This window comes from Stegodyphus dumicola, chromosome 6 (genome assembly GCF_044657685.1).
Source record: "Stegodyphus dumicola isolate Sdum_Otavi_A_Nest chromosome 6, ASM4465768v1".
Lineage (NCBI taxonomy): Eukaryota > Metazoa > Arthropoda > Arachnida > Araneae > Eresidae > Stegodyphus > Stegodyphus dumicola.
In genome coordinates this window covers 219,828,968-219,855,447 of record NC_140773.1, presented here as the reverse complement: position 1 = coordinate 219,855,447, position 26,480 = coordinate 219,828,968, and the positions used below count along the sequence as shown (strand labels likewise).

Genomic DNA, 26,480 nt, shown 5'->3' with positions numbered 1-26,480 from the left:
GTTTAGGAACTTATTCAGAATTCAGTTAAGCAATGTGGCAACGGCGAAACATCTCTACAGTAGAAGTGAAGAAACTGATAGTTTCCTTCACGCGTGTGTCGGATTTGCTTATGGGTGTTCCACACAATTTCCGTAAATACTAGGGGTCCCCACACCAAAAAGTTTAAGAAACCCTGGCATTGATAATTCATTGTTGGTATTTCATGAGATAATCCCGATGTAGGAATTTTCTTGAGGCGAGGAAAATAGGCAGATGTGCGATCGGTTTGGAATACGAAAGGGAACAGCAAGCGGCTATTATAATCTGAACTAATAGATTAGGGTATCGTAAATATGTATTATGTAACAGAAGGTCTGAAAACGGAAGTAATCTAAAGTAGCTCTACGCAGCATTTCTTCACGAAAGTCAGAAAATGCAGAGAAGATAGCAGCAGCAGACAGCGTTCCGCTCAGCCCGCATACTAGGAGTATTTCACTCAAATTAACTGTATTGAAAAGCATACTTAGGACTTTACTACTTTTGACGTTTGCGTGGTAGGATTCAAATGACTATTTTCTCTCTCCTGATTGGACTTCAGCTCATCACACTCTCACCGCCAGTGAGTCTGCAGAGACAAGTCTCATTTTATTAATCTCAAGTGTTCACATCTTTATGGTGAAACAGTTAGGAAGAACCGCTATGTGTGAGGCCCCTAGTGGGATTCCATGATAAATTCCTGCTGAACATCAGAATACGCAACTAAAGTATCAAAGCATCAGAAAAAAGCTCTGCTTTAAACGAGATAGATCCAGAAAGTAAATTGCCTTTGATGAAGAGCTCATTATGAGTAGAGGCGATAATTCTGAGAAAAATTGTCCGCGTTTCTTTTCTCAGAACAACCCCTCAGGGAGGTGTTTACAGACTTGGAAAATAAATGATTTCACTCGTATATTTATTTTTAAAAAGGGAAGGTGTCTCTTTAGAGACAAAGAATTCTTTAGTCTTTGTGTTCTTAAACATAAATCTGTAAATCTTAAAGATGTTCTAATTTCGTAAATGTTGCAGGAAATGTATGGAACTTTTTATTTATTTAATTAAAATAAACTGGATATTTTACTTGACGAAAACTGTATAAAATGTTCTTTTCTGCTACTTACACAATCGTGTCAATCATTGGGCAGAAGTTGTTTCTACAAAACTTTCTACATTATCACACATTTTATAACTAGATATATACATTGAAAGTCAGTATTTGAATTCTCTGCAGAAACCTTTTCGAAGCACTTTTTGTTATGCAGTAAAAAATTATAATAAATTTTCCATTTTCCTTATCATGTGACGAAATTCGAATATTTCAAACTCAACTTGCATTCAAAGTCTCAACTTCCACAAGGGAAATATTTCAAAAAAACGTTTTGGAAAAATTAGCTTTGTACGAGAACAAACATCGAAGCATTCGAATCTTTCTGTTCCCGGTAATCGAATCTAGGATGCAATTTAGAACTTTCGGTAACTTTTCTTATTCAGCCTTCAACTTATGGTTGAACGGGCTAACAGCTTGGAAGGTTTCGCCTTCTTTTCATGTATAACGCGGAAGCGAGTCCTTTTCCTTTAGAAATTCTCTTACGAAAGCATTCCTTAGGCAAATAGGTTTCCTGTGTGTAACCTAAATAAGCCAATGATACTCAGCCATCTTTTACTACTCAACCCATATATACTAGTGATCTTTAATATGCATTGAACCAGAAATGCATAAAAGGTTAGTTTATTTGAATATGCAAACACGAAAGCTCTGCAAGAGAGCTATATGCCCTCATGCAGGACTGTTTAAAGAAAACTGTCTCGAATTCAAGTTACACATAAAGAGACCAGGAAAATCAATCACGGTACTCAATGGTCTTAACAATTCGAAATGCATGGTATTTAATTTCACTCAAGCTTGTCACCGGTATGACATCAAATGAAGGACGGCAGAACGGAAGATGTCGAGAGAGGAAACAAGTGATTTTGCAAAAATGAAACTAACAATATATACATTTTAAATAAAGCAGGATTTATTATTACATTTTGATGGTGGCTTTTATCATTACGTTTATTAATCGCATTAGTCAACTGCAGAAAATTACCATGTAAGGTTTATCTTACGTTTTTAACAGTTAATTTTTAGTTAAAGCCACTTTTTTGTCGCTTCTAATTTCAGCTTACAAATTTCCTGCCAGAACGTGTCTTCAGAATCGCGGTTAAATGAAAATGAAGGAGGAGAAAGTATTTAAAAGCTGAAGTTCTACTGACTTCGTTAAGAGAGCCAGAGATTCTGAGCAGTGGGCGTTCGCCTTTTAGGCTATACTCTCTCTAAGATATTTGTACGCTCGGCCGTACTTCAGGCCCTTGATAGCTTCGCCGTTTAGTTAGCGTTGAGGGGCCAACTCCTGTAGAATTTTGATGGATTCGGCTATATCTCTTTAGTTACGTTTTATTTCTTAGCATTCAAGCCCAAGTAGAGGTCTTTCTGTACGTCCTAAGAGAGGATCCTCTGTTAACTTTATTTTGAACAATAAAGGGTAATAAAATCATCCTACGTTTACGTCTCTATCTTTCTGAAATACGCGATTATTCGCTTACCAGTTCTCAAGGTTCCGCACATTTAGCTGTAAATTCTAGTTTGGAATATTACAACCAAAAATTCAGAGCTGATTGAAAGACGAAAATTATAAACCTAGAAGAATTAAATGGGTATGCAAGGGAAAGTTTCAACTAATGTACCACTTATAAACAAAATCTCACGTGTACGCCACATGACTTATTTGTACGGAATATTAAATTATACGCATTTTTCCTACATTTCATTTAAACTTATTTCTTCGAAATTCATTAGAGCTATATTTCTCATTCAATCAATTCAGTTCTCACTTCGCGACGAGGGAAAAATGCATAAAATCTGAAAATAATTTCATTAAAAATCGAAAAATGTAGAAAAACATAAAACACCAAATATAGTTAAAACAATTAAAAAAATTTCTTTTTTTTGCAATTAAAATTACAGTTTCTACGCAAAAACAAGCAATTCGGCCATCAGGCAAGAAGGAAGATGTTTCGGTACACAAAACTAAAAGTTTCTTTTAGGTCCCATTAGGCAAAAAGACACTGAAGGTGCAGAAAGAGATAATTCACTTGTAGAGACATTAGGTTAATTTGGAAGCCGGAGAGAGGAAAAATTAGCAACGCCTTCGCCGGGAATCGAACAACGGACCTCTGAAATACCGGCTAAGTGTGCTGAACACAACATCACGAAGGCACGCTACATCATCACGAAAGAAGTTGGGAGAAATATCTTAAGCACTATTCTGCTCAAATGTAAACAAGTTTCTAAGGTAAACAGGAATAGCTGCTATAGTAAGAAAACTTAGGCTTAGCTGCACTAAATAACTTTTAAATTGTTTATAATTCTACAATTATTGCATGCAGATTAACCAAAGACATAAAATCCTTAACCGGAAGATACAAATTACATAGTTCAATCATTTTTAAAGCAAAAAATGCACAATTTACCAACATATAAAAGTAAAAAAAAAACTGAGCTCACTGAGCCAAGTAACAGATTGGGTATGCATAAGTACTTTTGCTGCTGCCGACTGCAACCAAAAAGAGAGGTGCACAGCTACATTTTATAGCACTCCTATATACAACATTTAAACGTTCTGATGCTACTCGTCTTTAAGTTATCTGAAATACATACATACGTACATACGTACGTACAAAACGTCACGAAAAAAATCTCTTCTGAATGCATTTTAAATCAGTTTTATAATTCGTTTGGGGAAAAACAGTCATTTATTCTGTCGTTACGTACAGATGTCAGGTAAAATCACCGCTAAATTGCATTCGATAGTTGTCAAAATGGATATTTTCGTTGAAATACGGTACCCAGAATTTTTCGTGATTACCATACTTTCTTTACTTCGTACAAGGAAATAAAATTATATAGTCAAAAATTTTGTTCATAAAATTTCTGATATACATATATGTCTCAAAGTTAGACAATATATTTTTTAAACTAAAGAAGAACACATGTTTATTTTTATCTTTTTGCACGTTTTTGAATAACGCTGGGGAGTAGCAGTTTCGTTCTTTAGATTGACACTTGTTTTTGACTAACTTGTGGCCTCTGAATCCAAAAATAACCTGTTTTTTGTCGTTAACCTCAGCTTTTAAGCTACAGGATACCCTCTCTTTGTCTCAGAAGTCATAAAAATATGCATATTAAGGGGAAATAAGGGAAAAATTACCAAATATACTGTGTCTAAAGAGTAATTTTATTCATACAAAGCCTATATATAGTTATTGCAAGTTCAGTTTTGTTCATACTCTTCAGATTAGTTGAATGTTCTTTTTCCTAAATGGTAAACACACATATTAAGATAAAAATTTTCGTTCGTGGCTTTCTCTGGATTGTTTAATCTGTGATCGCTTGATGCTATAACAGTAGACAGACATCTCATGCACATCCCATCTACGAGTACCTTGTTACCGTGTCTCCATGACCTTCAAAATTTTGTAGAATCTCTCATCCTGCTCATTACTGACTACATCAAGAATTTTCGGGAAGTTGTTAAGATGGTTATGTAAAAAGTGCAAATTGATGTTCATGTCGTAATCAAGCATTCTGAAGCTCTCCAAAAGTTGACGTATTTCCAAAATTAAAAATGTTGCTCCAAAATCGCTGTATTTCCGAGAGGGCCTTTGACAATGTTTTCGAATGGCAGTTAAGTATTCTTTTGAAGTTATCTCATTGTTCCTGTGAAATGTTCATCTTTCAGGAGCAGCTGAATCTGTAGGCGATCGAACTTACCGGCCTTTATTTTTTCAAATGACAGGCCAGGAAATACCGAAATGAGGTACTTGAATCAGTCTCCTTCATTTGGCAAAGCTTTAACAAATTACTTCATGAGACCTTAGTTTTATATACAGAAGTGGATATATAATATACTTTCTGTCGACACGTGGCTGATATAGAATGTTTGGATCACCAGGTTTCAGGTCAGATCTTAGGGGCAGATTCGATTGCACCTAATGCTTCTCACGAGCTCTGCTGCCCCACATACACCCAAAACAAGAAAACAAGGATATTTGGTGTATCCGCGTTGCTAGTCAAGGAGGAAGCAGACCATTTGAAGGTCAATACAAATGATCCATTTGTGCATGCAATATTGCAACAAATGAATGACTTTATGTATGTCTTCATATTATTGACACAAACAAATTTAATGGCATATCGGGAATGTATCAAACAAATTTTCGTTGTACAGAAGGGCACACTTCAAGCTTCGCTTTGAGCTATGATGAACAATTGCCATCTAGTTGCTTTATACGCTCAAATTCCAAACTCTTCCATGGCAATATACAAATCCATCATCACTTCGAAAGTATTGCAGAAACGCACTTTCTCTTGATCGAAAGCAGGTCACCTTATAAGGTATTTCTCATGTCTTCTTAGCATGTCTTCGGGATGTAATGGTTGCGTATTCGAGAAGTCTGAGATTCGAGTTCCGGCGAGGGCATTGCACATTTTTCATGTTTTCTGCTTCCAAAATAACCTAATGTCTCTACAACCTTAGTTCATTTTTTAAGCAAGTTTTTCTTATGCAGTCTTGATGCTAACAGCTCTGAGACTTTTTGGATAGCCCCCCAAATCTCGTTTCAGATCATTCAACTCATGCTGGTGAAATCCCTTAGAAACGGAATCATCTTAAGTTTCAAAATCTTCTTCGCTGGGTCAATTCCATATTCACCAGAATCGTATTCCTATATTTCCAAACAGGGTAATTCTTTGCAAACTTACACTGAGAATTCAGCTGAGCGAGTGTAGCTGATGGTAAACTAAGATACTCTGTTTTACAGTTTTACTTGTTATAACCTTTATTTTCTCTATACAAAAGTAACAATCATTTGAGTGGTATTTTGGGTTCCCGCCAAATCAGAGGTATACCAAATGGAATTTTAGTACGTGTTCCTTTTAATCCACAACAGTAAACTCTCGACACACTACTTACGCATGTGTGAGGGGACTTTGATCTATCTTGATCATCAATTTTCACTTTAAAATAGGCAAAATAGGCTTGCCTGACAAATATGCTGCTGTTTGTCTTTTGCCTGGAAATGGTAAAACTAGCACATGTATAAAAATAGCCGGTGCTTTTTAAGCACTTACGACGCGGACTAGCAGATGCAGACATAAGGAAAGGTTTTAGTTCAGATATATATATATACACTGCTAACATTGTATGCAAACAAGTATGCAAAGAACATTGTATGAATTCTTATATTTATATATGGGAAAGTTTTATGCTCGCTATGAAAAAATAAAAATATAAGAAGTTTGACTATCGTATCCCAAAAATTGACCAGGATATTTAATTTCAGTTTACAATTTTTAACGTCATTTTCAACTAGAATAATTCGCGAAAAGAAGTTTAAATGGAGTTCAGCAAAAAATGTGTATGATTTAATAAACCTCGGTTCATATCATATGGTGTTCATATGAAAAAATGCATTGTATGGTGGTCACATCAGCGTTGTTTTTTTTGGGGAGGGAGGGAGGGCGAAGGGGCCCATGAGTTGTACTTATGCCGCCGGTTTTCTCCTTGTTTTTTTTTTTTTTTTTTTTTTTTTTTTTTTATTCGCTACTTTTCTGCAAGCGATAATTTCGGCAGGCTCCTGTTATCTACTGTCCTATGGTGATTTAACAATATAATACGATATGAAGATCATTGACGGAAAAAAATCTCAGGTTTCGTCTAAAGTTTAAATATCTTTAAATCGAATTTATCATCTGCTTTTGAATTCGAACCATAAAGGAGAATTTCTAAAGTCTTACAATTTAGACGCGCCTTCCTCTGTATTAAAGATTACAGTGGCTCTCTGCACACGTTTTAGACTATTGTCATTGTATTTAGAGAAAAAGAAATACGTTACTTAAAATTCTGTACTTTAAATGTTCTACTTGATAACTCTTCACCATCTTTCTATACCGTTATAAGGTATTTCTCCCGCCATCTTAGCATGCCTTGGTAACGTAGTAGTCAGCACGCTGGTCGTGTATTCTAGAGGTCTGTGGTTCGATTCCCGGCGAGGGCGTTGCTCATTTTTCATCTTTCCTGCTTCCAATTAACTTAATGTCTCTACAGTGGTGCCCGAACTAAAAAGAGTGGTGGATGATGATTCTCCACACCCAGGGTTTGGCGATTGGGTCCTCCAGTCGCCTTTTAAAAGGGGGAGTCTAAAAGGTATTTCTCCCGCCATCTCAGCATGCCTTGGTAGTGTAGTAGTCAGTACGCTGGGCGTGTATTCCAGAGGCCCGTGGTTCGATTCCCGGCGAGGGCGTTGCTCATTTTACATCTCTCCTGCTTCCACTAATCTAATGTCTCTACACTGTAATTTCCAAGACAATAAAGCATTTTGCAGTATCACAAGATATATTTTATCCCATTCCTCTCGAACACCTTTCCAAAGTCCAAGGCGAGTTGTAGGTCGATGCTTGGACAACCCGCTATTTAAAAGTCCAAAAGAGCAAAAATCTGTGGTTGATACATAAGGAGATTAGTGAAGGGCGTGGCTTTTATGCTCGTTTCTTGTTTGGTTTTTTCCAAGAATTTAAGAGTGGATTTTGACGTGCGGCTGTTTGATAGAGTTTTACTGATTGGCGGCACTGTGGGTAAAAAGAAGGTATTTCATATTTAAAAATTGGATATGAAATATGTTCTTGATAACATGTGGAGTTGGTCTTAAGTTGAGAATAGAGCACCAGGAAAGCTTTCTTTACATTCTTTCGCGAATTTTTGCTTATTCTTATTTGCTTTCCGCGAGTGACTATGTTTTGCATTTCTAAGAAATAAAATATAAGCATTAAATATACCTAAAGCAGTTTCGGACTATTTTTCAGTGTTAATAAGTGAACGACATTACACCGTCATTGTTTTTAACATTATTCAGCTGTTTTGCTCAAAAACAACACATTTGAGAATTTTTGCAACGTAAGTAGGTTAAGATGATTTAAGCATTTTTTATATTTCTTGACGTTAAACAAGATGTAGGTGCTCAAAACGCAGATTTTTTTTATTCTCCTTCCTGTCTCGTAGAATTATGCTCTGAAATCCTGCACAAGAACTTGAGTACCCTTTACATGATAAATAGACACAGATGTGTTTCTCTGATCACCTGAAATATATGTAAGTATCATATATTTTATAATTAATTTTATAATCAGAGCTCTAATTATTATTCCACTCTTGATATCTGCAATTCCAGTTATTTGAAACATTTGTTTCTTTCTGAGGAAAATAAAGTAAAATTTACTAACTTGACTTCTTCGCTAGTGTGGATGATATCTTCATTAAAATCATGTTTATAACTAGTAATAAAGCGAAAGATTTTATAATATATATTGCCATGTTCTTAATTTTACATTTTTATGTCATTAACCCGTGGGAAGGCGCGTGGGGTGTATCATACCCCAACCCCACATAAAAGTGGAATATTCCTAAACTTGTGAAACTGAAATTCTGTGATGCTTTCAGTAGCTGAGTTTCTAGTTGAGGTTGACTTTAAGAACAGCTTTTTCTTTGCCTGTGTGTTTCAGAAAAAGATTTATCGGTATTTTGTTGGAACTGAGGTATGACACACCCCACGCACCTGTCCGTGTAAGTGTTTTTCTGACTGAATATGTAGTTCAGAAATTTATTTCTAGAGTGTAACAGTAAATATTTCTAGTCGCAAGTGATTTTAAAGCACTTGACATTAAATTCTTGAAAATTTCTAACTGCATTATGGTAAAAAGAATGAGTCCCTATATACTGGAGATGCAACGCATGTGAGATTTATTAGAAATATTTGAAAGCGATGAAAATTGCATTTCGGAAACTGAATATGAAACTAAGAATATTTTCTACAATGTAAAAAAATTTTTTCCAAAAAGATAAAACATTAATTCCTGATGTTCCTAAAAAGGGAAAACTGTTCTTATGCTTTCAACATTATATAAAGATCATACTATAGATGATACTATTAGAGAAAATAAAACGTCAGGAATTATATGTTTTAATAATACGACTAAAGGAGCAGTGGATATGGGGGATGAAATGTCAGCCAATTATTCAATTGCCTGAATAACAAGGAGGTAGCCAATGGTAATTTTCTTTCCTGCACTGTGAATGTTGCTGTAATAAATGCTTGAATTATATTACATTCAACTGCTAATCCACCAACCAGAAACAGAAGTCTGTTTTTGAAGGACTTAGCATTACAATTAATGAAAAAAAGTATTGAACAAAGATCAGAGATTAACACTTTTCCAAGAAATTGACGTATTGCATGCAAAACAAAAGCAGAAGTTTCGACGAAGAATTAAAACGAATACATGAAATTCGAAACAACTAAGTATGAAAGATGTGATAAATTTTTTGCCCTCGCGCCAAGGACAGAAGAAAGTAAATGCAATGTTTAAAATGTGAAAATATTCTGTGTCAAGAACACATGAATGTATTTCGTTCAAAGTGTGAAGAAATAAAATAAGCATGGTGTATTAGAGATGTTATGAAACTTAGAGGCATGATGTTTATTTTTTTATTATTTTCATTTATCTTAATTTTAACCCTAAGAATATTTCGGAAATTAATTTTTTTGAAACCCAATTATTATTCACTTATTTATAATACACGAGAACAAAAAAAAGTTTTAAAACTTGTAAGGATTATGTTAATTTTATTAACAGTTAAATTTTAAGTTAAAGTTCCTTTCCTGTCAAATTCTTAACTTCAACTTACTACTTCCGGCCAGAACGTAGTTTTGAAATTTGCTGAATATTTAATGAAAAGGAGCGGTTTTAAACCACGAAGTTACTTACCGAGACAGAGAGAGAAACAGAGTTTCTGAACTACGCGCGTCTGCCTTTTTGGCCACTCTCTCTCTCAAAGCTGTTATACGCTCGGCCGTACTTAGGCCCTTGCTAAGCTTCGTAGTAAAATAGGTTAAGGGGCCAACTCTCATTGTACCTTGATATCTTTGGCTATACTTAGTTAGTTAATCTTAGTTTTAGTTTAATTCTTAGTCTTTTAAGTTCAAGTCCAAAGTGCGGACTTTATTTGTTCACTCCCAGGCGGAGTTTTGTGAAATCTTATAGAAATAATAAAGGGTTATTTACCCTTCTCTCTTGTTGTTTCCTGTCTTCGAACTCTAGCGATTATTCGCTTATCAGTTCCTAGGTTCCTCACTTCCAGCATTAACTTAGAATTTCAAGTGAGGGACCTTACAAACTAAATAATACTGTTTTTATTGTATTTTAAATATTGGGGTATGTGATAACCCACGCGCCCACTCTAGTAACTTTCCTTGGTGCGACTTTCCGCAGGGTTAAAATCAATTTTTACGTTTAATTCAAGTTGAAAGTTGAAAAGCAATAAGTTTCTCGTTTCATTCCATGAATAGAAATTTTAATGATTAAAGAAAAAAATTAAAAACACAGAAAAATCATAAAAAATAAATTCTGAAAGCTTTCAGATTTTATATTACGCTCAAAGAATTATTTAACGTTTTGTGTGTTACCTTTATTTATTAAATATCATGTTCTTTGCGCTTAAACCATAAAATCCAGCTTAAGAGCAATATCGCAAAATAATTTTTAATTGAGCATATCTTTAGAATTTTCGATACACAGTCTCACGCGCTGGAGATAAAAATGTTTTTTCTGTAAAACGTTGCCATGGCTCGCTTTGAAATCCTTGAGTTTGTTAATCAAAAATTCGTTAAAGTTTTACAAAATATGAAATCGATAATAAAACAAATTCAAATTTCAAATATGGTCTTCCACATGCCCCTATTCGCAGTAGGATGACGTCATTCAAAATTCGATGGCTCTAGGTACCGTTGTTTTATCGCAATGCGAGAAACATGCATTTTATGCAGATTCTTCATTGTTTAATTTATTCAAATATAATGCAGGGCGATAATATTTTGCGGCAACAGTTTGAAAAGTCATTCAGCCTTTTAAAGATTTCAAAGCAAAATGCCAAAACGAAAACAATATTCCCTCAGAGACAAAGCCCCTTTGGACTGAAAACTAAATTAGTTGAAAATAAACTAAATTCTTAACATATGGAAGATTACAGCATTGCAATAGTTTCGCGTATCACAAAACGTAACAAAGAGCTTATTATTTCTTTCCTGTTTACAAAAATTGGACCGTATGTGTGAAATTTTTTTAAATATATAAAAAAAAGAAGAGTTATGAAAATCATAAAATCTTTTAAACACGTCTGTATTTTTAATGCAAGTTCTAGGCCTGGAAGAATGTGAAGGAAAGTTGAATTACTTTTCCTGTATCCTGTATTACTAGATAAGTTATTTTAAGATTTAATTCCTAGGTGAGTTATTTTAACAGTAGTAATCATTAGGTTAGTAACTTCACCAATCAAACTCATTAAGTCTCATAATCGTCGTACAAATTTTCCGACATTTTGTGAATATCACAATATTTCTTAAATATTAAATTCATCACCCTAAAATATCTAAAGTCACAGCACACCAAAAGCGTTTAATAGTCCCTTTAGAGAATTTTCGGTAACTGAATATATTGAACCAGTGTTTCTCAAATTTTCTAGTATCGCTGTCATAGGTTTATATTTCAATTAATTGCGACCTACAGTTTTTGTTGTAATTTCAAGTGGTTCACAGAGTACAGTTTCTCTTAAAAGAGAAACTAGAAGAAAGCTAAAAACAAGAGCTAGAATACAAAGCTTAGGAGAAAGTAATGAATAATGATATATATATATATATAAACAAACGTAAGGAAGGATTATTAAGACTCTACTATTAAGACTATTAAGAACTATCAACTCACTGTTATTCCCCTTTCATTCTTATGATTATATATATACATATATATATATATATGTGTGTGTGTGTGTGTGGTGTGTGTAAGGTATAATAAAATACGACGGCTATGCGTCCAAATAATCGGAAACCTCAAAATTGACTATTCTAAATTTGTGTTCCCCCCCTAAATTCATCTGTTCTCCTAAATTCGAGATCTTTCCAAGTTCATATCGCTGCTTGAAAAAAGGAACTAAAACCTAAAATTAACTAATCATAGTTTAGCAGCGCATATGCATCTATCTGGTATAATAACTGCTTCTCAAGCACCTACATCATTCCTTTTCCTAACTTCTACTATGAAAACATCTCTACGCTACTATGCCCTCCTTTTTTCTTTATCTAAGATGACGTAACGTGTATATAGAAATTATTGTATCTGCTTATGATCAAAACGTATATCGTCTACAAAGAAATGATCTTGATGTGCCTAAAAATAAAGATGGTAATTCGCCGAAATTAGTTTTGTCAACATTTTCTTCTTGCCTTTTCCACTCAGCTATCAGGACTACACAGTAAAATATAACATATATATGTTATGCATTATACACTTAGTTAATGGGGATTTTTTTTTTTTCATTTTTATTAGGAGATTTTGGAATTTTACGGGTTTTGAATTTCATGTCTTTGTGGATTTGGTTCTAGGTATTTTACTATTTTGTCTATATACATATAATTATATGAATTTAACAAACATTCTCTATTCGTAAAAAGTTAATTAAATTTTAATTAATGAAATTCAATGCAAACAAATAAATGATTACTTATTAATGCCAACTAATCTACAATATCATTTAAATTCTGAAAGCATATGTAAATCAAGTGCAAGTATCAAAATTCATGAATAAATATATAACTCAAAAAAATTTTTAATCCTAAAAAATTTATAAAATGCATAAGTGAATAATTGTTGAGCAGGCAGGAGACAAACTTATCAAAGGGGAAGTTGCCTCCAAACCTAACTCTTCAATTATTCAATTCGTGTTTCGTCATCCATGTAGACAAGCGTAAAAGTGAAAACCAAAAGTAAAACCAAATGTTGTGAATTACTCTAAAAAGAAATTTAAACAAGTGGAATTTTGAGAAATTAGCAAGTAAAAGACTAGAATTAAAATAAAAAAAATCTTATGTGTACACCACAGGACTTCCTTGTACGGAATATTAAATTATACGCATTTTTTCTTGAATTGCATTTAAATTGATTGGATTTAATTAAATCTACTTCGTCGACAGCGCATAAATCACAATAGAATAAATGCACTCTTTAAAATTCACTATATTTGTTTACTATAACGACACTCTGAATGCACAAAATTTATATCATTTGAAGAATTATCGTTGCCACATGTTCTATTCAAGTACTATAATAAAGCTAAAACGATGTATGAAAGAAATTAAGCAAAATAAACAGAAAAGAAATCGTTTTTCACAGACGATTTAGTATTTCTCATTCAATTAATTCAGCTCTCACTTCGCGACAAGGCAAAAATGCATAAAAACTCAAAATATCTGCATTAAAAATTACGAAGTAAATCTTAAACACTTATTTTCTCGAAAAAATTCCAGAAAGCATTAAGCATGATTTAATTCGCAATAATAAATGAAGGCGTTATTTTTGTGTTGCGAAGCTTAGTCTACAAATCTACAACAAATCTACAATTCTGCTGTTTCAAATGTAAACAAATATGTCCGCCATGTTATTTAAAACTTAACCGCACTTAAACAGCTTTTAAATTGTTGATAATTGTTCAAATATTGCTTCCAGAATTATGAAAGGCATAAAAACCTTAACCGGAAGATTAAAAACAACATAATTCAATCATTTTTTAAAGCAAAAAATGTACAATTTATAAACATACAAGAGTAAAGTACGTACATACGTTCGTACAGACGCCACGAAAAATTCTCTTCAGAATTAATTTTAAAGCAGTTATATATATATATATATATATATATTTTTTTTGGAGGAAAGGTGTCTTTTATTCTGTCCTTACGCACAGATATCAGGCAAAAACATCGTTAAATTGCATTCGATAGCGATCAAAATGGATATTTTCGTTGAAATATGTTGCCTGAAACTTTTCGCGATTACAATACTTCCTTTTTACTTCGTACAAGGAAGTAAAAAGGTAAATTGAGAGTAGAAAACCAAATTTTTTACTATTTATTTTTATTCTTTTGAAACATATAATTATATGTATATAATTATATGTATATAATTATATACATATAATTATTTAAACCTACAGCGTTTCTCTCCCTTTTTAAATACAGCATCGGCTTCATTTGCTCAAATATTTTCAGATCGTAGATATTTTAAATATATTTCTCCTTAATATACCTTTCTTCAACTAAATTTATTTTACTTCACATTTCGGGAGCGGTCATATCGACTCCTCCTTATACGCCTTGTCGGAAGGGGATGTAATAAAATTGGTGATTTCGGAGAAACAGGAAAAAAGACCTGCGCAAAAGAGTCTCACGATAATAGGAAATCACTACACACCCACCCACACAAAGAGAGAGAGAGAGAATTGAAAGAAATTAAAATATGCGTTTATATGTTTGGAATAACTATAATATAATGTTGAGTGAAAAACGAAAAGGGGCTGAGAACTGGTCAGCCCTTTAGGTAAAGCATACGAGAATCATCTGTCTAAGTTGCATCTCATTTTTCACAGAAATCGCTCCAAATTGTGGAATGCGAAAGTATCTTATATGCCGAAATCTTCTCCAGAAGACCTTTATCTCGACATATGCACCGTGCCTCATGTCAAGACAAAGAGAATTAAGTGAGAAAGATATCTGAATAGTGTTATTAATTGCTGCGATTTCATGACTGTATAACGACTTAAAGGAAAATTTATCTTTAATAAAATTTTAAAAAATTGCAAATTTTGGATAAATTTAAAAATTAGAAACTAGGCGAAATAAAATAGATGCTACAGAGTTTTCTCAAAGCAGGTTAAAAATAAATTCCACACAAAAAATTTTTCAAAAATATTATTTTTTTTCTTTTTCTGTCCTTCTATTATAACACATCCTTAACAGAACATCACATACATGCAAGCATTATTGAAAAAGACGCAGGATAGGATAGCTTGAACTAATAAGAATTCAAGGCAAATGTCCTTTCAGATATTCAGAAAAATTATTGATATTTATTCATATTGTTACGAATTTTGTACTTAGATAGGTAATTTTAGTAGAATTATAAGTAAAATTGTTGTATTTTTCTGTGTAATGTAGCGCGAGACAAATTTTAAGAGAAAGCTATGCAGGAAAAGTAGGAATACAGGGGCATTTAACATTGAGTATCTCGGTACTGGGGTGAGATATTGCCAAGCTGACAACGGTTTAGGCGACTTATTTTATCGCCGAATTTGGCAAAAAATCGCCAAATGTCGCCATGTTTGGCGAACATTTGGCGACATTTGGGTCTAGTCCCTGTATTACCTTGATTCCCCTCGGGTGTTGACCCAGGAGAACTCCTGGGAAGTACTGGCTAGGATTTGTACTTAGACAGTCTTAAACACGAGGGCATAAAATCAGTCTTCACAGAAGGCCTAAGGGTACTCTGGACGTTGTAAGGCCAACACCTCCTAGAGCTGGTGTTGGTAAGGCTCGACAGGGACCGTTCTGGTGCTGCCTTGTCTGCCCCTGCTCTGTGGAGTCGAAACATTGTAGATTGAATTTATGCAGGACGGCACTTAATTCCGATTGGCAATAACCTGAGGCCGGAAGTTGTCCTGTCACCAGAGTTGTATCACCTTAATATGTATTGAAATTGAATAAATGTAATTGACTGCTATGTTAGCTGTAACCGTAATTCCACACTCTTATTTCTTTCTAGTAATTTTGAGGAGCAGAAAATAACCCAACGGCCGGTTGAAAACTACGAGGGGTGATCCAAAAAAAAGTTTACAAGGCAAATGAAAAAGTATTTATTAACAATAGAAACAAGATACAAATGGGAATCAAGAGACACATTTGGCCTTCACTTATCCACATAGTCGCCAAACCTGTTTAGGCATTTGTCTGAACGTTCGACCAACTTGTTTATCCCGTCTTGGTAGCAATCAGAGACCTGCTCATTGAGCCATTTCTCGGCAGCTGTTTTGTTTTCACTGCATCGTCTGAGGTGAACCGTGTTCCGGATAAGTATCACTTCAACGCCGGAAAAATGGAATAGTCACTTGTAGCCAAATCGGGGATGTATGGGGGGTGATTCCAGACCTCCCACTTGAACCTTTGCAGCAATTCCTGAGTCTGGCGAGCTATATGGGGCCTGGCATTGTCATGCAGAAGAATGACGCCTTTGCTCAGTAATCCAGGCCGTTTGCGTCGGATGGCTTTACGCAATTTCGTTAAGGTAGCACAATAACGATCGGCCTTAATGGTATGGCCACGCTCCAAATACTCGATTAGGATAACACCAGTCGTATCCCAGAAAACAGTTGCCATCACTTTACCGGCAGAGGGTGTGACCTTAAACTTCTTCCTCGTCGGTGATCCAGCGTGTTTCCACTCCATCGTGACTCTTTTGGATGTGGGGGTGAAGTGATGAAGCCATGTTTCATCACCGGTAACGATGCGATCAATGACGTGTTGGCCGTCTGAATGGTATCGCTGAAGAAATGTAAGGCTGCACATCATTCGAGTGGCCTTATGTTCCGCGAACAACGCACGTGGAACCCAGCGGGCACAAAATTTGGATCGCAACTAATCGATTACGATACGCTGAACGTTACCATAACTCAGGTCCAACTCTGAGGCAATCTCACGCACGGTTACTCGTCGATCCCTTTGGATGATTTCTTCAACACGAGCCGTGTTGATATCCGTTCTTGAAGAACTTGGACGGCCGCTCGCTTCCATATTGCGGTTTTCCACATGCTCCCTGCCCGCTTGATAAGAACGACACCATTTCGCTACCTGTTGTCTACTCATTGCTTTGTCCCCGTATACCTTAACGATTTGTCTGTGAATTTCGGATGCGGCCACATTCTTGGCCCATAAGAATCGAATTACGGCTCGCACCTCTATGCGAGACCACTTTTCTAGAGGTCGTGCCATTACTGTCGCTCTTAAGTGTCTGCGTACTGACGCTACTTACTCGTAGAACCGCTGTAGGACAACTAGCGCCGTCTGTCAACCACCCTGGGTGGAAATATTCGCTCCACAATTATTACGTTTCAAATGCTTCTGCTTGTAAACTTTTTTTTGGATCAACCTACGTATAAAAGGCCAAAGACAGAGTATTTGAGTTCCCAGTTGCTTAGTTATTGTTGTTGCGAGTTGTAGTTCCGCGTGAACTGAGATAAATCTGAGTTAGCTTTCTCTTTAAATGCGCTTTGCATAACTTCGCGTTTAGTACTAGTTTTAAATGTAACTACTGATTATACTGTGTGTGAGACTGTAAACACTTGTTGTAATATTTCTGTGGAGAATTCCAGATTTCTGGAATATTTCTTTTGATAAAAATGCATTTTTATTAACCTATTATCGGACTTGGGCATTCAATATATTAGGAACTCCTACGCACGCAACAACATATTCAAAATAACTACAAAGTGATGAAATAACTGAGAATAGCTAACTTATTACTGATTTGATGCCACAAAGCCGATGAGGTGCTTTGCCAAGAAAGAGCAGTTTTCTGCTTTTACCATAGTGGATCACCGTGCTAAAATTTAAAAAAAAAGTTTTTTTAATTGAAAATTTTCTTGAAATTTTGATTGAAATATTTCGGTTATCCTGACCTTGTTAAAATGCTGTCGTCTTCAAATATACGTGCTATCAAATATACTCATATATACATATAATTTAAAATACATATTATTAGTAATGTAGATTATAAATGCATATAATTGTAATAAATGCGTATTATTTAGTATAAGTATATATAAGTATATGGAATTATTATAACTGCAAATACTAATGCACAACTCTCTTCTTATCTAAAATTTTCTTTTTCAGGAGACTTTTTAAAAGATAACTTAAAGGTATATTTTATCATGCTTCGCAAAAAGACGTACTACATAGCCAATGTCCGTCAAGTGGCTACCTTGTCAAGAGAAAGTATAACCAGTGACAAGCTATCAACTCGTGATCACAAAGAAAACAAAAATGAAAATGGCTGCAAAATAAATTACAAACCTTTTCTGGGCTTCTTTTATATTTTAATGAGCAGCATTTTCATTACATTGTCGTCCGTCTGTGTTAAAAAAGTCTACTATATAAGTCCAGGAGAGTTATCACTCATTAGAAAAATTGGAGTCTTATTTGGCAACATACCTATTGCTGTATACTACAAAAAGAATGTTTTAGGACCGAAAGGACTTCGCTTATCTTTAACAATTCGAGCAATTTTGGGTGCGACAGCTCTCTATTTGAACCTGATGTCCTCCAGGTATCTTCCACTGGCTGAAGCAGCCATTATACTGTCAACTATGCCAGCTGTAGTGGGAATAACTGCCAGGTTATATCTAAAGGAACCGTGTGGAATAATCCAGACATTTGCTATAGTTTTAACAGTTTGTGGAGTGATTCTCTCCATTCAATTACCTGATCTCATGAAGAAAAGAGATGGTGTGCTATTCGATACAAATTACATAATAGGTTTGGCCTCTGGCGTTGGCGGTGTTATCTGCTTGGCCGCAACCTTTGTACTAGTTCGAAGACTAAGGGAAATTCACTTTTCAGTAGATCTTATTTTCTTTAGTTTCGTGGGGATCTTCGAAATTGCAATAATAACAGGTGCTTTATCATTCTATTCTTTACCCCGCTGTGGTCACGATCCTCTGCTAATTATGATGATTGCGATCTTTGGTTTCCTAGGACAATGTGGACTCATATTAGCAATACAGACTGAAATTGTAAGTATTATAAGCGTAATGAAATCGGCTTTGGATATTGTCATCGGTATTGCATGCGATGTAATATTTTTCAACACCATTCCAAGTCTTTACACTGTGGGAGGTGGACTAATTGTTATTGCTTGCATAATACTTATTAGTACTAGGAAATGGATCCAAGAAATGCCAGAAGATGCAAGACTAAGGAAAAAACTGAAATATTTATTGCTATGACGAATATTATTTATTATTACTGATAGTTACTTAAATGATTATTTCAAAAATATTCATCAAACGTTGCTGTCATAACTATGAGAAAAAGACTATTTATGCGGTGCATTCTGGTTATCTGTAATGGCCAAAACTCTCATTTTGACTTCAGGGAATTATTCAATATTAAAAAATGAAAATCAAAACGATGTGTTTATTTATTTATTGTGGCACTTAAGTTTGACAATACCTTTGGCACCATCAAAATTATAAATCTGCAAAATAATTGTTTCAAAAAAGCATATTATTGAGAAACATTAATTTATTTTATAAAATTGAATTATGAATTTTATTATGGTAAATCCTCATCATATCCAAGATGCTATCCCTCTTTTAGTGAAGTATATTCTGCAATTTAATAATCCTAATCCAGAGCTTAAATTCCGCCGAAGCCCGGCTCCTGTACTTCTTAGTTTTTGCGATACATTCTAATTTTAGCCAAAGAGCACCGGAGCCTTAAATAAGAGAGCTCTGGTACTTTTTTTATGTAACTGAACAAGAAATTTAGCAGAAATTTGATCTCGAAAATTGTATTTTTAAAAACTATATTAAAAACGATTCTAACTTCTCAATACATATCTGCCTTTCCTTGGGAAACAAACCCCTATACGAAGGTCGAGACTTTTAAGGAAAGAAAAGTCTCCACTAGTTTATTCTCCAAAAAGTACAATGAATTTATTTATTACACGGGTTAAATTTATCGTTTCAACGCTAGTGTCTTTCCAGAGAAAAAAGCACCTGCAGACTTTTTAAAACCAAAGAATGGGGATGAAAAGAGTCACTTGTTTTTTTGTTCCTCTCTCAGCTAACCCTCGGATTCGGATAAAATTTGTTCCTATGTCACATTCTGTTTGACAGCTAGAATTTGATTGACAGGAGATCATAGTCAGAAAATGTTAGACTCTTCTCTTTTTGTTTTTATACCAACACATAATAGATTAAAATACTCTCTATGTTCTGTTACTGTTTATGGCATTCTCTCTAATCTCAACAGCGATGCTTTAATCATTTTGACGTTTCTCATTGGTGTGCTGGAAAAAGAATGGTTTCTAATTTCTATTATCCCTTGAAGTATTATATTATATTGAGAGATTAAATTCAACCGGAGACCGGTTGAGCTTGGTTTTTGTGTGAAATTTAAATTCCAGCCTGAAAGCCAAATAAGTCAAGGTCCAGTACTTAATTTTATTATTTAACTATTTACCATTTATTAATAACTTGTTAAATTTTTAATTATTTCTTTATATTTTCATTATATATTTATCCTAATCATTGATTATTTAATTACTTTAATCACGAGTTATTAATTATTTTATAGTCATTTTATTCAGTTATTTATTCTTGTTCCTGTTTCCTGACGGTCTTCCGCAGGGTTTTTAATTTTAGAAATAAAGCCCTGACCTAATCTAAAATTCTGCAAAAGATGGCTTCGAGAAAAGAAAATTTAAATAAGAAACGTTGAAAATATTTTTATAAAAAAATTTCATTTTGACTTTTTCTTAGATTTTCATCATTTTAACGATATATTCCTTTATTTAAAAGTCTCAAATATTGAAAAATAAAAAGAAAGTCGCAAAAATGTGAATACTGATGAAGAAAGCAAACCACCGTGCGCTGAAAAGTATGCGTTTCATACTGTGTATTAAAAAATGTATAACGTACTGTGTACTGAAAAGTTTGTATCCTACTATGTATTGAAAAGTGGGTATCAAAGCTCATAATGAAAAATCTGTTTTTAATATTTCGTCTTATTGTAAATGGGTGTAAGTGACGTGTAAATTTGTAGCAGCTTTTGAACCACAGATTAAAATGGACCAAATTTTTATCTGGAAAGGGAAAAAAAATTACAAATCGAGAACTTAAAATTGCAACCTACCACCTCAAAGAGTTTACAATATGTTTCAAAATGTTTAAAAAGAATTTTTTAATTAAAATGTATAAAAATCATAAGTTTAAAAAGGAAGTTACAATTTTTTCTCGATACGCGAATTTCAGCTTAACATCTGATGAGTTTCAAGCTAAGCACTTATAGTGGGGTTACCAGTTCAAGAACTAGTCTCCTAGTAAAAAAATATTCTCACATTGCTGTAGATTTTAAATAAAATATTATCCCTTCCAAGGCCATTTTCTAAGGCCTTTCCAAAATAAAAAATACTGTCATTACAGGGAAATACGTGTTGCAAGTTTATGTGAACACACTACAGCCGTCTTAAATTATGTATTTTCTTAATTACATATTTTTTCAGCAAGTGTCAAGGGTTTAATTTACGACGAAATAATACAGCAGTTTATTCTTTTCTTAGACTGTGGCATTGCCATTCTAAGCAACTTATTTTAAATATAAAATATTACATTTCATATCTTTAAAATTTGGGAGGCTAATTTTTGAGCTAATAAGCTTACTGTGATTGTTTCATTCAAAACTGTTGAAAGCATTAAACGTATATTTACGTATCAAGAGTAAATTACAGTTTCTTTTAAATTTTATATTTATTATTTTTTAACCCGCGGGAAAGCGCGTCGGGTGTATCATACCCCAACCCTACATACAATTGGAATATTCCTAACTTGTGAAACTGAAATTCTGTGCTGCTTTCAGTAGCTGAGTTTCTAGTTGTGGCTGACTTTCAGAACCACTTTTTCTTTGCCTGTGTGTTTCAGAAAAAGATTTATCGGTATTTTGTTGGAACTGGGGTATGACACAACCCACGCGCCTGTCCGCGTAAGTGTTTTTCTGACTGAATATTTAGTTCAGAAATTTATTTCTACAGTGTAACAGTAAATATTTCTACTCGCAGATAATCAAAGTACTTGACATTAAAGTCTTAAAAATTTCTAACTGCATTATGGCAAAAAGAATGACTCCCTATGAACTGGAGTAGAGATGCAACACCTGTGAGATTTATTAGAAATATTTATTAGAAATATTAGAAATATTTGAAAGCGATGAAGATTGCATTTCGGAAACTGAAGATGAAACTAGGAATATTTTCTACACTGTTTTGGTTTCGAAAAAGATAAAACATTAATTCCTGATGTTCCTAAAAAAGGAAAAACTGTTCTTATGCTTTCAACATTATATAACGATCATACTATAGATGATACTATGGGAGAAAATAAAACGTCAGGAAATATATGTTTTTATAATATGACTAAAGAAGCAGTGGACATGGGGGATGAAATGTCAGAGTAACAAGGAGGTGGCCAATGACAATTTTCTTTCCTGCACTGAATGTTGCTGTAATAAATGCTTGAATAATATTACATTCAACTGCTGATCCACCAACCAGAAAAAGAGGTCTGTTTTTGAAGGACTTAGCATTACAGTTAATGATAAAAATATTGAACAAAGATTAGATATTAATACTTTACCAAGAAACTGACGTACTACATGCAAAACAAAAGCAGAAGTTTCGACGAAGAATCAAAACGAATACATGAAATTCGAAACAACTAAGTATGAAAGATGGGATAAATTTTTTGCCCTCGCGCCAAGGACAGAAGAACATGAATGCAATGTTTAAAATGTGAAAACATTCTGTGCCAAGAACACATGAATGTATTTCGTTCAAAGTGTGAAGAAATAAAATAAGCATGGTGTATTAGAGATGCAATGAAACTTAGAGGCATGATTTTTATTTTTTTATTATTTTCATTTAACTCTAAGTTTATTTTGAAAATTAATTTTTTGAAACCCAATTATTATTCACGTATTTATAATACACGAGAACAAGAAAAACATCTTTAAAACTAAATAAAACTATTTTTATCGTATTTTAAATATTGGGGTATGTGATACCCCACGCGCCTACTCTAGTAACTTTTCTTGGTGCGAATTCCGCCGGGTTAAATGCTTTTGAGCTTCTTGAAACTTTAATTATTACATTTAGGAGATTTTAGAATATAATCTGAAGTTTCCAGATTGCTTCATTTTTGAACGAACGAATTATTTTATTTTTATCCACCGTTTTGTTTAAGCCGAATTTTGGCTAAGTGAAGTCGAGATAGTCGGAATTTTGCTAAACAGCTATTTAAAATTATTTGCAATTACATAAAGAATATAATAGCTATTACTTCGCCTGAAAAACAATTTAAGTGAATAATCACAGGCTAAGTGAGAAAATAATAAGCAAACATAATTTTGGATATTTAATTTAAAAATTTCAATACTCGATATGGAGCAAAATTTAATTATTATTCCATGCCAACCATTATAATTCTATATCTTAAAGTGAAATATCATCACGAAGCAGTGTATGGAGAAATTATATTAAATTCCTGCTTGAAACTTGAAAAATAGTTTAGTTGGAACGTATTTTTGTTTATTCTCATGGACTGATTTTTAATTTCACTGTTATGAACTTTGGGTAAAGAATTTATCATTGTCTGTGCATCTGTTCTAATAGTATCGTAAATTCTAATAGTAATGTGTACTCTAATAATAATGAAAAGCTTTTATGATCAAGGCAAGAATAAGTTGAGTGTTATTGCGTGAATCTTACTGTTTAAGAAAAGGAAACATGTTTTATCACAAAATGTGATACTTTGCAGTTTTTAATTTTAAGAACAATATAATGAACATTGTTTTAGTAATTATTGGTTTCACGAAGTGTCTGAGTGTCCTCTTTTTCGACTTTACTGATATTTTACGGTGTTGCAAGTTATTATTTAAATAAAACCAATTGTTTACTAGTAACCGTATTTTGAGATCTCTTTTTTATTAAAGCAAGAAGATAGTAAAGTAGCAAAATATCTTCACTTTCAAATGATCTTATGTATATATATCCAACACATAAAACATTTTTGTATAAAAATATAATCATTCTAAGCATTTTCCCATATTGTACCACTGAAAATTGATTAGTAAATACACAAAGAAAGAAATTTAGAACTAATTTGTAACAAGACCAAAACTGAAATTCATAAACAATAAATTTCAAAAATTCCTTTAAATGTTGAATAAGAATTCTCTAAATATCAAAAGAAAAAATAAAATAAACTATCACAAGAAAAAACAAAAAGTAAAATAAAAAGAAGAGGAATTAAATTAACTCCGATATAACGTCGTCAGGAGCAGGATGCGCCGGACTCAATTACAATTCCTCTTTCATAAGAAAAACCTTGCTTTTCTGTATCCAGAATTAGCTGATGAACCATTCCAAGTTTCTTAATCTTAACAATTCACCCGAAAACTCAGGTCCTCGTCAAAGCAAGGAAAAATAAAGCAAAAGTACAAACTAAAATTGTAGAGACATTAGGATTTTTTTGGAGGCGGAGTAATGAAAAATTAGCAACCGCCTTCGCCGGGAGTCGAACCGCAGACATCTGGAATACCGGCCCAGCGTGAAAAACCACTACACCACGAAGGCACGCTACGAAAGAGGAGAAATACCTTATAAAATCATAAATTAAGATTTTCTCTGAATTTAAAACGAACCTTTCCAAAAATCTTTTAACACTTTTAGCAATCTATTTAACATTTTTAACTATCTTTTAATATTAATATTTTTCTTTTAACATCTTTTAACATTTTTTTAACATTATTAGAATTCTTATTTTACATTTAAAGAAGTTTTTGAAAAAAAAAAATTAGTTCTAAATTTCTTATATATCTATACTAGTAAGTACCTCGATTGTTTATTGAATTTAATAAGCGAACATGTGAAACTCACTACGGTATAAATTCCATGGGAAAGAAAATGGAAGAATTAAAAACTAGAGAATAATTCCTACTAAAGTTGTATTTATTTTCCTTTGAAGATTTGGCAATAATTTTAAACGAAATTAGGTAATATATTAATAATATTAAATAAAGGTTAAAAGAAATTGCATCAATTGTTTTGTTGTTTTTCTACACCATAACTCAATGCAACAATGAACAGTAAAGTTCACAAAATTATTAATTCATGAAATTAATAAAAAATTCACATTAAAGCAAACTATATTTTGACTAAAAGCTTTGTCAAGCATTAATAATAATGTCTAAATGTGTTAATAAATTTCGCCAAATTTAATATTAATGAACACAGTTCTACATGATGCAATAAAGAAAGGGAAAATTTTGGCCGCTCTTTCAAAATGCCTTATATCGAAGCCTTATGTCGTCGAATAAGGAGTTATACTGTCACCATGAAAAAGTTAAAAAATTGCAAAATACTCTTCAGGTCCTAGGCGTGCAGCCAAACGTATACATAAAAAGAAATAACTGACGAATAATTATGCATTAACCAGTGTGATATTACATTACATATAGGATATGGATAAGATTAAAAAGAAATTATATTGCTGAGATTACTTGGGGTATATCTACTGTTCGGTTTTTTTATTTTCTAAGCCCTTTTTATACAGAAAAAGGTTGGCGAAAAGAAAAGAAATCAATTTCGTTTTGTCCCGAATGAGAGATTTCATCAAAATTGCACACATAACAAGGAGCCTCAACAAAAATTTAATTCAATAGCACCTAGCAATTTCGTGTTTCAAGCAAGGATTTTGTGAAAGCAATTGCAAGAAGTTCAAACCGCAAAAAATAATTATTAGCGATTGCCAACCAACTGATAAAATTTACGCCCATCCTGTAGTTGTTCTAGTAAACATGTCTCAAATCATCTCGATGAAATCGCTATTAATTTTTGTGCTGTGTGTAATAAAGGAGAGAAGAAATTGCTCTACTCCATTTTCTCTGTGTCAAACACGTAACAGATAAATTTCTAAACGCTTTCGAGCATGTAGCAATAAATCTCAGGCTTTACGTGGTAAGACTCAACTGGAATATACCTAATCTAGTTCCGTGCAGTAACAGAATAAACTGCTTTGCACTGCGCAGTTACGCAGGGACTGAAATTCACAATGCAATAAATAATGATCTGTAAACATACCAGAGAATCTTCTTGCTAAGAAACTGAGAGTACAAAACTACTACTAAAAGTGCTTTAGAAATATTATCAAGTCTATAATTTTTAGACTTATCTGTAAATGCGAAGTAATCATTATACAGATAACCAGATTCCAGCATACTACTTCGTTGCACCATCACATCTACATGTAAACAGCGATTATGAACACTCTGACGTTGCATTATGATGTAATTTTGAACGGTTTCGATAATAACTGCAGTTTGAACAGCAAGGCTCTTATGTGGACTCTTCCAGTCATTTTTACGTATAGCCCCAAAAGCGACAAAACAATTCTCTTTGCGCTTATGCAAAACATGCAACAGTGCACAACCAGAAAGAGAATTTTCAAAATCTTGCTGATGCGCTGCACGATGTTCTCTGTCTCTTTTCTAGCTCCTGTGTAGTTCTAAACCTGACAAATGGTTGGTAAAAAAGTAGAGTAGCTGACAAATTAACCAGTTAACTGTGGCGCTCTCGTTTAAGAGTGCGCACCGTTTTGTGTTGCCAGAATCGAGCCATGACGAGTATATTCATCAATTACAGAGTAAGTTGCGCTGG

The 26,480-nt window shown here is 33.6% G+C and overlaps 2 protein-coding genes across 2 annotated transcripts in view; one reads left to right on the top strand and one right to left on the bottom strand.

Moving 5' to 3' along the window:
* The window catches only part of LOC118184170 (solute carrier family 35 member G1-like), a 167,799-nt gene that overhangs the window by 99,479 nt on the left and 41,840 nt on the right, over positions 1-26,480 (bottom strand). The window lies entirely within an intron of this gene.
* On the top strand, positions 8,081-19,169 carry LOC118203039 (solute carrier family 35 member G1-like). Its single transcript, XM_035375283.2, has 2 exons — positions 8,081-8,205; positions 17,882-19,169. Exon 2 carries the CDS (start codon positions 17,920-17,922, stop codon positions 18,991-18,993), a length of 1,074 nt encoding a protein of 357 aa, XP_035231174.1. The 5' UTR covers positions 8,081-8,205; positions 17,882-17,919; the 3' UTR covers positions 18,994-19,169.